This window comes from Schistocerca cancellata, chromosome 7 (assembly GCF_023864275.1).
Source record: "Schistocerca cancellata isolate TAMUIC-IGC-003103 chromosome 7, iqSchCanc2.1, whole genome shotgun sequence".
NCBI classification, from domain to species: Eukaryota; Metazoa; Arthropoda; class Insecta; order Orthoptera; family Acrididae; genus Schistocerca; species Schistocerca cancellata.
Window position 1 is genome coordinate 407,299,298 of NC_064632.1, and position 14,510 is coordinate 407,313,807.

At 41.8% G+C, this 14,510-nt stretch overlaps 1 protein-coding gene across 1 annotated transcript in view; it reads right to left on the bottom strand.

Annotated features, from left to right (window-relative positions):
• The window catches only part of LOC126092794 (putative neural-cadherin 2), a 192,409-nt gene that overhangs the window by 84,703 nt on the left and 93,196 nt on the right, over nt 1–14,510 (bottom strand). Inside the window, exon 7 of the mRNA XM_049908523.1 lies at nt 5,747–5,919. Within this exon, the coding sequence (XP_049764480.1) occupies nt 5,747–5,919 (173 nt within the window). The remainder of the gene's footprint in view (nt 1–5,746; nt 5,920–14,510) is intronic.

Here is a 14,510-nt window from a genome sequence, read left to right on the forward strand (position 1 = left end):
CTGTTGCCTACCTGTGTAACCTAACAGTGGGAGATATATCATTCTGCACCACATCTAGTGACCTTGGCAGCAGAATGTGTAATTATATGAATTGATCCATTGATACATCCAGTGGGATTATAAGAATTATCTATTAAATTCTTTACATCACTGGGCAGGCGGTCAAAGATTTTTATGGTTGAATACCTCACTCCTTCATGTGCCACATTGATGCTAAGTCACATATAGTGTAAAGAATTTCTCCTCCTAGTATTATATTTATGAATGTTACTGCAATATTCAAGCTGTGATTGAGAAGTGGTAGTTTCTTCCTCATGGAGGAGGGTGGTGGTGGTGGAGGTGGTTGTGGAAGGGGGGGGGGGGGAGGTGATGGGTTGCAGAGTAAATGTACTGTTGCAGATTACTCAAGTCCTAGGAAATGGGACAACTATGGGTTGGCCTTTCTTATCCTGAGGTCTAAGCAACCTGTCCTTTCGTTTTAACATTCTTTATCATAACTCCCACCACACGAACCTCCTCCTAGAGGATGAAACCACCAGTTCAAAAATCTAGCACGGTGTATGTGCTTTCATATGTGTCTGTCAACAAAACTAAATATTTCATTTCTGAAAGTAAGTACTGATGAGCAATTTTGTCTCATAATCTATTAATCCTCAAGTGGGCATGTCTATGTATAGAGTGCATCAACTACAAATGAAATTGTTTTCCACCATCTCATTGTTGTTTCACAACTGTGATCCCACACATGATTCTCCTTTACTGCTTCAGATAACACACTGATAAATTGTGTTGTCATATATCCAAGTGAGCAGCAGTAACATAAAATAAACAGTGATCTAGGTGAGAAAAAATTTGCTATCCGTGCACGAAAATGACATAGATTATAAGCTAGCAGCACACTCCCATAACAAAGCAGCTGTCTACTAGCTAAATGATAACTGAAGAAGAGATTGGCCGGAATCTGATGCAAATGCGCTGTTTAATGCTTCAAGTGGGTAATTATTGTGGGGTAACACATCTGCCTGTGACAACATTGTGATACAATGAAAATACTTACTGTTTAACTAAACAGTGCTTTAGCTCATATTATGTAAGTTTATTTTATCATTGTGTAAGCAAAGTACAATTAAACTGTGATTTTGCTCATGTTGGTGTCGTTAACACAGTGTGGTATCCAACACTATTAAATCTATGCACTGAGCAGCGGCGTGATCCATTATACCCAGCTGAGAAATGCATCATTGGCTGCACTTCTCCATTGCGGCCCACTGTCTAACATCACAGGCTGTCTTTGTGCACATGCACTTCAAACCACAGCATTTGGTCACCCATAAAACTCAGTGACTGGCCACTCAGAATATACAGCAGCCCCAACCACTGGCTCCATTAACTATGGAGCCTTATTTAAGACCATTACTGATGACTTCAAGCCAGTTCTCATCCTGCTACATGCCACTCCACAACTCAGAAGTGCTATGCTGTGGTGGCTCTGCTGTTTGATGTTGACTGGGCTGTGCTCTGGACTTAGAATCCAAATGCCATATTGGAACTTGGACTTTAACGTTCACTAGGCTTAATATGTCAACGGGCTTGTGATTTATGCCGGAGTTCTGCATTTCACTTGTACTTCATGGACGTTGGTGTAACCACCATCAATTCATATCATTTTCATAAAGTGTTCATCTACAACTTGGTGCTTGGTAACAGAATTATTTGTAATAGTGTTGTGTAAATAAACTGTGGAACAGTGATATATGTGTTGTATTATTCCTAGTTAAAACACAATAAAATGGCAATGATTTAGCAACCATTTACATTGGATGCTCTACTCACACAAGTTATTCATCGGCAGGAAGAGAACCAGAAGCTGCTACTGGACACCCTCCAACCACTTCTTCAAAGCTTACTGCAGAATCAAGCAACACACCAAGTGCTGACTTTTCCTTCCTTTGATGAGGCTTTAGACAATTGTTACCCCTAAAAGTAAGGAGTCCTACGCAAAAGAAATGATCATCTGGGGTACTCCAAACAAGGATTTCCACTTCAGGCACTTCACCTCAAAGACAAAGTTTTGGTCTTAGCACAAATCTTTGAAGTGACCTGAGCAGCAGGCAAGAAACTGGAGTCATGGGTTAATGTTGCAGACATTAATGTAAACACACCCGAGCCAGTAGGTAAGGGCCACACTAGTGGCGATTTGGATGAACAAACAGTACAGGTGGGATGCCTTACCAATAACCACTAATGTCCTACACCCTGTTTGAGCTGATTAAAATGGTCTTGGGTGCCAAAATGATTGCCGTCATGTCTGGATTGTTTTAAAAAACATGAACGTGAAGACTGCCCTGACAGATGGGCCTGTTGCCAAAACCGTTCTGCTGATGGCCATATAGCTTCTGTCTGTTGTAAGTTCCATCAGGCCAGACAGCCTCCTGCCCAACAGATGGATATTAATCTGTAGCCACTGTAGACCATCAAGAGACCTCCAATAAGCTCTCCATAAAGTGCAAATTGCAGAGAAGCCAGTTTAATTACAAGCCGACAGCAGTGCAGCCATGAGTATTCCAAACTGTGGCACCTATTTGAAACTTGGAGCTCCTTCCTTGCAAGAAACAAAGAGATTTCTAATGGCATATAATAAACATACCATCCCAGTATGTGGTCAGGTCGAACTGCTAGTGACATATCAGAATGTCACCTGCCACACTACCTTCTTAGTTGTTAACAGTGATTCTGCTGAGAACTTGTTTGGACTTGGCTCTTTTCAGAAATTTGGATTTTCAATACATGATTCTGTGAATTTGACATTCGAAGATGTTCCGTACTTGGACCTAGAGTTGTTTGCCAGGATTATGAGGACCTATTCAAGGACCTATTCACCCCAGAGCTTGGCACCACAGAGGACTTTGATGCACACATCACAATGAATCATAATGCTCGGCCTTGGTACTTTAGATCCCGTGCTGTTTTGTTAGTTCTCAGAGACCAAATAAAGAAAGAATTGGATCACCTAACTGCAATTGGATTTCGAGAACCTATTCCTTCTAGTCTATGGGCTACCCCATGAGTCACAGTGGGATAGCTGTCTGTGCAGCGATTTTGAAGTAATTGTCAGTGCCCAGTCAGAGATTGAGACATATTCTATTCTGAAGCAGGAAGAATGCTTAAAAGGTGGAAATTGCTTCTCTAAAACAGACCTAGTGGATGCATACTCCAACTTCCCCTTGATATAGAATTTCAACAGTTCCTTACACTTAACACACCACACAGGCTTTATCATTTGAAACGGCTGTTTGGTGTAGCAAGTGGCAAGTGCCCCCACAATTTTTCAACTGTTTTTGGAGCTATTAGTACTCAAAGTGGATGGACGGATTAACTATTTAGATGACATAACTGCAACAGGGAGAATCATGGAGGAACACCCTTGCAATCTGAAATCTTTATTCACTGTCTTAAGGGAGGCTGGCCTAAAATTCAGAAAAGAAAAATGATTTTCTTTCCACCCTGAGATTGAGTACTTCAGCTGCAGCAATTCCAGCTCGAGCTTTTGTCCTCCGGATAAACAAGCCAAAGCCATAATAAAACTTCCTTGACCAACAATACTTAAAAACTTTGTTCCTTTCTGGGGAAGATATCATATTATTGTAAGTTCTTACCCGCAGCAGCAACAGAAACTGCCCCCTTGTCCCAGTTATGCAAAAAAAGTGGTGCCTTTCCAGTGGACACCAGCTTGCAAGTGTGCCTTCCACAGGTTGAAATCCCAGTTGTTGAAGGACCCCTGCCTCACATGTTTTGATCCTAGAGAGCAGATATTTATTGCAAGGGATGCATCTGATACAGGTCTCGGTGCAGTTCTGGCACGCAGGGAGGTGGATGACTCTGAGCACACTGTGGCCTATGCATCAAAAACATTGATTGACACCCAATGCATGTTCTCCCAAATAGAAAAGGAAACAATGGCTATCATCTTTGCAGTAAAGAAATTCCATGTTTTTGTTTATGGCACTAAGTTTTACCTCATCACCAACCATAAACCACTGATCTTATTCAATCCAGCAGCCAAGATTCCAGACCAGGCTACTCACCGCCTCCAGCACTGGGCTTTATTTTTGGCATACTACCAGTATGAGATTCACTTCCACAACATGACTGAACACACCAACTCTGGTGTCTTCTCCTGCCTTCCATGGGATGCTATCCAGAGTTTGACAGAGATGAAATTCTGTGTTTTCACATCAATGAAGAAGCATAAGCCACATAGATTCTTTTTCCATTACCAGCTCCCGGGTCGCATATCCTACCAGCAATGAAGAGGTACTCCGACAAGTCCAGAGTCACATACTTCATGAATGGCCCAAGCAACAACCTCCCAAGGCTTTCACGGCATTCCATCAGTTTTTCAATGCCCGCCATCAGCTCATGTTAATTGATGGAGTTATTCTGCTTATTTCTGAAGAGGGACATCGATGAGTAGTCATTCCTTACTCTCTTCGTCAGCACGTCCTGCAACTATTGTACCAAGGTCACAGGGGGTATCTCAAACTAAATTCCTGGTTCATAGGTTCACTTACTGGCATGAACCCGGAGATTAAACGACTCAATCAAACATATATCTTGCCAAAGCCAGCAGGCAGCCTCACAACATTAATTTGTTTCTTGGCAACCATGTGCTTACCCTCGGGAGTGGGTACACATTGATTTTGCCGGACCAGTGCTTAAGGCCTTGTTCTTGAGAGTGGTTGATGCTTATTCCAGATTTCAGTACATTGTCCGATGCAACATCATGTCAATCACCTACACCATACACCACAGCCTTAGAAAAAAAAAATTTCTGACTGGAGGTCTGCTGGAAGTGCTCATAACTGACAACACTCCACAATTCCTTAGCAAGGAGTTTTGTGGTTTCTGTGTCCTGCATGTTATTCACCACATTACAATGCTCCCCTTGCATCCACACACTAATGGAGAAACTGAGAGGATTGTCTGTGCACTTTCAAAACTCAAATGAAGAAATACCTCCACAGTCACTCCATTGATGCATCACAAAGTTTTTTTTTTTTTTTTAAAAAAAAGCTGTTACAGGTCCACCCCACCATCAGAGACAAAAGTCCTGTGGAACCTCTCAACAGATGGCAGCCCTAAACCCTCTTAAGACTTCTCATCCTGACGCCATTGTCAGCACCAGCGCTGCCTGCTTTCAAGTTCTGCACTGGGACCTTGGCGTGGCTGAAAGAATTTGGCCAGAAACCAACCTGGATTCTGGAAACAATAATCCAGCACTGGGGATGGAAGGTCTTCAGGGTGCAGCTTCTGGGCCAGGAGGTTCTGCGACATGGCAACCAACTTCGTCCTCTACTAGTTTCCCAACAGTTTTTTCCATCCCTCTCTCCGCACCACCATTATCATTCACCTAGTTCCTATGAAACTTCCTGGCAGATTAAAACTGTGTGCTCGACCAAGACTCAAACTCGGGACCTTTCCCTTTTAAACATAATCAAGAAAATAAACTGACGGAAGTACTGTAACTAGGACTAATAGGCCTAGTTGGGAAGAACACAACTTGAAGCAGCAGTGAAAGATAATCTGACAAATCCAAATGCAACCTGTACCTCTTAGGGCTGTAAAAGTATAGCAAAGTGGCATTATTCTTAGTGTAATAATCATTCTGAGAAATTAGACTGAAGAAAAAAAATTAAAATTCATACTAAATTGTAGTAGAAGATCGAAACAAGAAGGGAAACTTTACCTTAAACTGAAATGTGTTGGATTCATCCTGATCACGAACAGTTACAGTAAGAATAGGCTTTCTTGGGATATTATCCCCATCCGTCTCATCCACTTCCACAAACCATTCCAGTTTAGAAAATTCTGGTGGTGTGTCATTCACATCTTTCACTGTGATTGATACAGTTGTTGTTCCTGTCAAAACAAGTAAACATTAATTCATAGCTCTGTTACTCTAATTGCAAAAATATACAACATATACCCACACCCATAAGATAACAGATCTTCAAGACCCATGAAATAACTCACTGCAATAATATCAGCACTGAAAGGTACCTGACAACAGTATGACACATGATGCAGTGATGTGGGTACAGGATGTACAAGAAATTGGAGACACACCAAGGCTATCATAATGCACCTCTTCACCAATGGGATATTCGACTTCAGTGCAGGACATGATGCAACTGCATGGCAAGACAGGATGAACAGTGGCTCCCTAAACAGTGGATCAGATCAAGCACTGTGTCCTACAGAAATTCCTTCCTCAACCTGACAAACACACTGTGGAGGTCTGCAGTCATCCATGTTGGTGGTGTGAGAGGTGTAAACCTTTGGTCTAAAGTGTCTATTGTATTTTCTACCACAGGTACTCATCCACCATGAGAGGCCTATGTGATTGGGCTTAACCTTCAATTCAAAGGAACCCAAGGCCATATTCACCACACCAAAGGTGTACTTAATATCATTATTACAGATTGCAGTTGTCACAGAACCCATAAGAATCACATGCAATGGTCTTAATTACTCCTAATACAGTGCCACCCCAAACAATAGCAATGTTGCACTTTTATCTATCCATTTACAGAATAGTGTCTAGGGGGTCACAGGATGAGCAAAGAAATCTCCTGCAGTTAACCATACACAGCATGATGGGAAATGCATGACTCAGCATCTGCTGCAAAGTGCTTAGCCATGGAAAGTGCTGTGTTGATTGGGCATCTTCAGGAATTTAAGGAAAGATAATGGTCCTTAGGCTGAAAATTCATGGCAGATTTAATGTGTGTGCCAAGTGAGGACTCAAATTGGCAACATTGTCTTCTTGGATAATGCTCTTATCAACTGTGTTATATTCAGATATGACTCACAATACAGTCTCAGAACTTTACTTGTCTCAGTATCTCTCTCCCACTTTCCAAACTTCACAGTTCTCCTGCATACACTATTACAATAGCCCTCCTGTTGGATTCAGGTGCATATACAGAGCAACAGAGAGGATCATGAGGCTCATAATCCCCACCCCTTAACACATTTCAGTTAAAGCATTTATATTTTTATTTACATACATCAGTTTCGTCTCAAATTTTTGGACAAATACAATTTCTTTGTTGTTGTGCTACCTAAAAGGACACTGATGACAACCAATTATCAAATTATTGTTATATTAACCTCTTATCTTAACAATTTTTCGGTAAAAGTGTGTACAAAAATTTCCAATTTTTTTTTATTGCTGAATTTTAAACTTTACTGTGATTATAGGTTATTCTAAACAGTAGTTTGATGAACTATTCACTTGAAGAGTAATTAGAGAACATTTAAAAAAGGTTATATTAAAACTCCAAGTCAGTTGAATCCCTTTCAAAACTCTCTGTGGTGTTTATGATAAACTATAAAAATTACACTAATGCAACATCTTTCATATGTTCATGGCCAGGTGATAGGCTTTGAAGCATAGTATATCACAATTTTCACACATACATCACGATTCCCTCTTACTTTTCTTCCCACTCACACCCCGAACTCAGCTGAACATCCCACATATTCTGGTAGGATTCTGCTTCTTACCAGTAGCTGGGATGAAAGATGGGAAATGACAGTCAGTTGTATGAATAGGGTTGGTGATCATGGATGGATGACAGCTAATTTTGAAGAAAATTCTTTCCTGCGATGTTTGGCTGTGATCTTCTCAATCAATGCCACATGAAAATTCCTGAGAGGCAGTTCAAGTAGATGGAAAAATATCTTTTGTAGTATTTTTACCCTCTTTTCCATTTTACTGGAATGTCTACTATATGTTGGTCACCTTTATCCCATTGTGTTGTTATGTGATATGACTGCTGTTGGTTTTATTATCTGTTTACCGTTTTCATTTACATTTTTCATTTCTACATTGTGGGTAGGACTCAAAATGGACACATCACACTTGTCGTTCCATCTCACTTCTGTAGCTTTATGCCTCTCAAAAGCAACAATACCTCCCTTCTTCAATCTCTTATTGTGAAAGTTTGATGGCACATCTCCTAGAAGATCATACACTACCACATATGTCAGTTTCTTAGTAATAAGGCGATATGCTAGTTATGAAGAGATATAGAAATTATCAACTGTAAGACAGTAGCCTTTTTTGAGAAGGGGTTTCATTAGTATCAGTTACTATTTGAGATGACTGGGGCAGATTATTTGCTTATAAAAGAAAATGGAATACACAAATATTATGAGCTACAGTTTTTGGATCTTAACATTGATTCATATGCATTAATTTCAACTACAATATTCCTGAGATAAAACAGTCACCCATTTAGATCTCTGAGTGGGGACTACTCAGGAGGATGTAGTCATCGGGAGAAACAGATCAGCATTCTACGGGTTGGAGCGTGATTTGTCAGATCCCTTAATTGGGCAGGTGGGTGACAAAATATAAAAAAGAAACTGGACAGGTTAAAGTTAGATATGGTGGGAACTGGCGAAGTTCGGTGGCAAGGGGAACTGGAATTCTGGTCAGTTGAATACAGGGTTATAAATGCAAAATCAAATAGCAGTTTGCTAGAGTAGGTTTAATAAAGAATAAGAAAATAGGAATGTGGATAAGTTACTATGAAAAGCATAGTGAACACATTATTATACCCAAGATACATATCAAGCCCACAGCCATCACAGTAGTACAAGTTTATATGCCAACTACCTCCATAGAAATGAAGAGACTGAAAAATGTATGATGAGAAAAAAGAAATTATTCAGATAGTCAAGGGAGACAAAAATTTAATAGACATGGAGGACTGGAGTTTGACAGTACGAAAAGGATGAGTTAAGGAAAAATAGTAGATGAATACGGACTGGGGAAAGAAATGAAAGAGAGAGCCAACTGGTAGAATTTTGCACAGAGCATAATTTAACCACCACTATCACTTTGTTTAAGAATCATGAAGCAAGGTTACACATACATGGAAGAGATGAGACACCAGAAGGTTTCAGACTGATTATATGGCAATAAGACAGAGATTTATTGGTTATGGACTGTAGATTAAAACTGAAGAAATTAGAAAAAGGTAGGAAATTAGGGAGATGGTACTGGGACAAATGGAATGAACCAGAGGTTGTTGAAAATTACAGAGGGAGCCTTAGGAAATGATTGACAAGAATAGGGGAAAGGAATACAGTTGTAGAAGAATGGGTAGCTTAGAGAGATGAAATAGCAAAGGCAGCAAACGATCAAGCAGGTACTGAATTTAGTTGATGAAAGGAGAAAATACAAAAATACAGTTAATGAAGCAGACAAAAGGGAATACAAACATCTAAAGGCTGACACTGGAAGTGCTGAATGGCTAATCAGGAATGGCTAGAGAACAAACGTAATGATTTAGAAGCATATATGACTAGGGGTAAGATAGATACCTCTTACAGGAAAATTAAAGAAGCCTTTGGAGAAAATGGGACCACTTGTATGAATATTAAGGGCTGAGATGGAAAACTAGTCCTAAACGGAGAAGGAAAAGCTGAAAGGTGGAAGGAGTGCATGGAGAGTCTATACAAGGAAGATGTACAAGAGAGTAATATTATAGAAATGGATGTAGATGAGATGGGAGATACAATACTGCATGAAGAATTTGATAGAACACTGAAGGACCTAAGCTGAAACAAGGCTCTGGGAGTATATGACAATCCTTTAGAACTACTCCTAGTCTTGGGAGAGTAAGCCATGACAAAACTCTCCAACCTGGTGAGCAAGATGTATGAGACAGGTGAAATACTGTCATACTTCAAGAAGAATATAATAATTCCAGTTCCAAAGAAAGCAGATACTGACAGGTGTGAATATTATCAAACTACTAGTTTAATTAGACATGGTTTCAAAATATTAACACGAATTCTTTACAGAAGAATGAAAAACTGGTAGAAGCTGACCTTGGGGAAGGACAGTTTGGATTCTGGATAACTGTAGGAACACGCATGGCAATACTGACCTTACAACTTCTCACAGAGGATAGGTTAAGGAAAGTTAAAGTATGTTTATAGCATATGTAGACTTAGAGAAAGCTTTTGACAATGTTGACTGGCATACTCTCTTTGAAATTCTGTGGGTAGCAGGTGTAAAAAACAGGGAGCAAAAGGCTATTCACAACTTGTAAAGTAACCAGATGGCGGGGCGGTCATAAGAGTCGAGAGGTGTGAAATGGAAGCAGTGGCTGAGAAGGGAGTGAGACCGAGTTGCAGTCCATTCCCAACATTATCAATCTGAACATTGAGTAACCAGTAAAAGAAACAAAAGAAAAATTTGCAGTAGGAATTGAAGTCCAGGGAGAAAAAATAAAAACTTTGAGGTCTGCTGATGACATTGCAATTCTGTCAGAGACAGCAAAGGACTTGGAGGAACAGTTGAATGGACTGGACAGTATCTTGAAAGGAAGGTAAAAGATGAACATCAACAAAGGCAAAATTAGGATAATGGAATGTAGTCATATTAAATCAGATAATGCTGAGGGAATTAGATTAGGGAATGAGGCACTTAAAGTAATAAATGAGTTTTGCTATTTGGGAAGTAAAATAACTGATGATGGTCGAAGTAGGGAGGATATAAAATGGAGACTGGCAATGGCAAGAAAAGCGTTTCTGCAGAAGAGAAATTTATTATCATCGAGTATAGATTTAAGAGTCTGGAAGAATTTTCTGAAAGTATTTGTATGGAGTGTAACAATGTGCGAAAGTGAAACATGGATGATAAACAAGAAGAGAATACAAGCTTTTCGAATATAATGCTACAGAAGAATGCTGAAGATTAAAAAGGTACGTAGATCACATAACTAACAAGGAGGTACTGAACACAACTGGGGAGCAAAGGAATTTGATGCACAACCAGATTAAAAGAAGGGATTGGTTGGTAGGACACATTCTGGGACTTCAAGAGATCGCCAATTTAGAGCTGGAGGGAACTGTGGCGGGTAAAACTGGTAGAGGGAGGCCAAAATATTAATACAGTAAGCAGATTCAGAAGGTTGTGGGTTGCAGTAGTTACTTGCAAGTGAAGAGGGTTCCACAGGATAGAGTAGCATGGAAAGTTGCATCAAACCAGTCTTTAGACTAAAGACCAAAACAACAACAACAATAACTGCAATATGACATTGATTTAAAAATACGTTAGACGGTTGGACTCACTGTTCCAAGGGCATTAAGAATAAGATATTTCACAGTAAAATATCGTTGTAGTAAAACTTTAAGAGATGCTACACTCCTGGAAATTGAAATAAGAACACCGTGAATTCATTGTCCCAGGAAGGGGAAACTTTATTGACACATTCCTAGGGTCAGATACATCACATGATCACACTGACAGAACCACAGGCACATAGACACAGGCAACAGAGCATGCACAATGTCGGCACTAGTACAGTGTATATCCACCTTTCGCAGCAATGCAGGCTGCTATTCTCCCATGGAGACGATCGTAGAGATGCTGGATGTAGTCCTGTGGAACGGCTTGCCATGCCATTTCCACCTGGCGCCTCAGTTGGACCAGCGTTCGTGCTGGATGTGCAGACCGCGTGAGACGACGCTTCACCCAGTCCCAAACATGCTCAATGGGGGACAGATCCGGAGATCTTGCTGGCCAGGGTAGTTGACTTACACCTTCTAGAGCACGTTGGGTGGCACGGGATACATGCGGACGTGCATTGTCCTGTTGGAACAGCAAGTTCCCTTGCCGGTCTAGGAATGGTAGAACGATGGGTTCGATGATGGTTTGGATGTACCGTGCACTATTCAGTGTCCCCTCGACGATCACCAGTGGTGTACGGCCAGTGTAGGAGATCGCTCCCCACACCATGATGCCGGGTGTTGGCCCTGTGTGCCTCGGTCGTATGCAGTCCTGATTGTGGCGCTCACCTGCACGGCGCCAAACACGCATACGAGCATCATTGGCACCAAGGCAGAAGCGACTCTCATCGCTGAAGACGACACGTCTCCATTCGTCCCTCCATTCACGCCTGTCGCGACACCACTGGAGGCGGGCTGCACGATGTTGGGGCGTGAGCGGAAGACGGCCTAACGGTGTGCGGGATCGTAGCCCAGCTTCATGGAGACGGTTGCGAATGGTCCTCGCCGATACCCCAGGAGCAACAGTGTCCCTAATTTGCTGGGAAGTGGCGGTGCGGTCCCCTATGGCACTGCGTAGGATCCTACAGTCTTGGCGTGCATCTGTGCGTCGCTGCGGTCCGGTCCCAGGTCAACGGGCACGTGCACCTTCCGCCGACCACTGGCGACAACATCGATGTACTGTGGAGACCTCACGCCCCACGTGTTGAGCAATTCGGCGGTACGTCCACCCGGCCTCCCGCATGCCCACTATACGCCCTCGCTCAAAGTCCGTCAACTGCACATACGGTTCACGTCCACGCTGTCGCGGCATGCTACCAGTGTTAAAGACTGCGATGGAGCTCCGTATGCCACGGCAAACTGGCTGACACTGACGGCGGCGGTGCACAAATGCTGCGCAGCTAGCGCCATTCGACGGCCAACACCGCAGTTCCTGGTGTGTCCGCTGTGCCGTGCGTGTGATCATTGCTTGTACAGCCCTCTCGCAGTGTCCGGAGCAAGTATGGTGGGTCTGACACACCGGTGTCAATGTGTTCTTTTTTCCATTTCCAGGAGTGTATATTGCAGTTCCACAAGTAAGTCATCTTTATGCACAAATACATAGTACAAACTGACGATCGCTGGCAGCCTTCCAATGTAGATGTGGATTTTATTGCCGTACGATCATTTCATTTGTTTTTTCTAAAAGATGTTCGACTTTCCAGTGATGCAGCTCTTTTCATTTAGGCAGAGAGGCTGCATGTTGACGGGTTGGAAGCTGTCAAGAAAGAAACGATCTTCAGGAGTTGGCTGTGGTCTGTAGTAAGGAACCAAACCTGGCGTTTGCCTAAATTGGAAATGGGAAACCATAGAAAACAATTTTTAGGGTACCGTAGCCGGCAGATGTATTCGAACCACCTCGCCTCCAGATTGCAGGGATTGCTAGCTCAGCACCTCACTCAACATAGCTACCGTGGTCGACGGATTTGGAAAAACTGGTTGTTGTACAGTGTTTCCAAATAAAATAAAATGTACAGTATCACAGCGAAAAATTAGACTCCTGATATTGCATGTTTTTCCAACAACTGTACATGTTTCGTCATTTGTTGCGCAAGAAATTCGCGGCTTCAGTTGTTATATACATATTTACGAGTGTAAATATATTTCGTATGGAGGGGGGATGCAAAATGCAATCGGCTCGACGAATTCAAGCAGTACCCTAACAAATCCTTTCAAAACGAACGAGCCATATAATGTGCTGTCATCACATAAGCTTTCCATTCTCCATAAACCCTTTCCTATGGTTCCATTCGGTTTTCATGATTTGAGTACCGATCGGGTGACCATTTGGGAGATATTTTGCGATTTGGGCTAATAATGATAGAATTTCGAGCAAAATTTTACAGAAATGCAACCATTACCGTTTGGGCGTTTTTTTTTTTTTTTTTTTTTTTTAATCTATGCGATTTTTGGGCGACACTGAAAGTCCAAGCGTACTTTTATGCACTGATTTTAATTTAACGTTAACCTATTTGTAATGATGTTTACCGCTCCGCTGCTCTGTGAAATTCTGTAATATTGCAACCGCAAAGCTCTACCCGTCTCCAAATAACGACTCCAGTGCTAACATTAAACTGCAATGGATAGATAATTAGGCGATCATAACGCTAGTGAACGATTCGAAATCGGTTTTTCTCTTCCATCTTGTTATAAGCTTCTGCATAATTACAAACAATCGGAACAGCACATAACATAAAAACTATAAACTGCAGCACTTACATTAAATTCAAGTGAAAGTACGAACTGAAGTGACCAACAAAACAACAGCTGAACTGAAGTAAGGCCAACAATGTATTATTTAGCCAGCATTGGCAAAAGTAGGGACAGGTGATAGCCGATAGTGCTATCGATATATCGATAGGTTGAAGATATGGTTTGGCAAAACACTGTTTTGATGCGCAAAGAGGTCCATAACTGCCTGCTGCACACCCTCGTCCGACGGAAATCGCCGACCACTCAAAAAGGCCTAGAGACTGAAGGTGTGCTAATCCCATTGGAAGAGATCAAGGCTGTAGGGTGGGCGCTCCGGTGTCTCCCACTTGAGTTGGTGTAACTTCCGCGTTACATTTGCAGTATGAGGAAGTGCATTATCATGAAGAAGCAACCATTGTCCCACTATTTCTCAAAACTGCTTTTGGCAGACATGCGGACCCATACTCATTCTATTCTTCACTCTCCTATGGACGTCTAGCAGTGTTTGTTTTTCGGCACCCAAGAAAAGAGTAACAGCACGTTCGTCCTGTTTGGACGCATTTAGTAATAACGTCGTCACAGTTCACGTTTCCGCATTTACTGCACGCACGTCGGAAACACACGAATGCCACACTAATTCCTTGCCAACATCTCGGTGCCTATATACCCGCTTCGAAGTCGCGCTACGT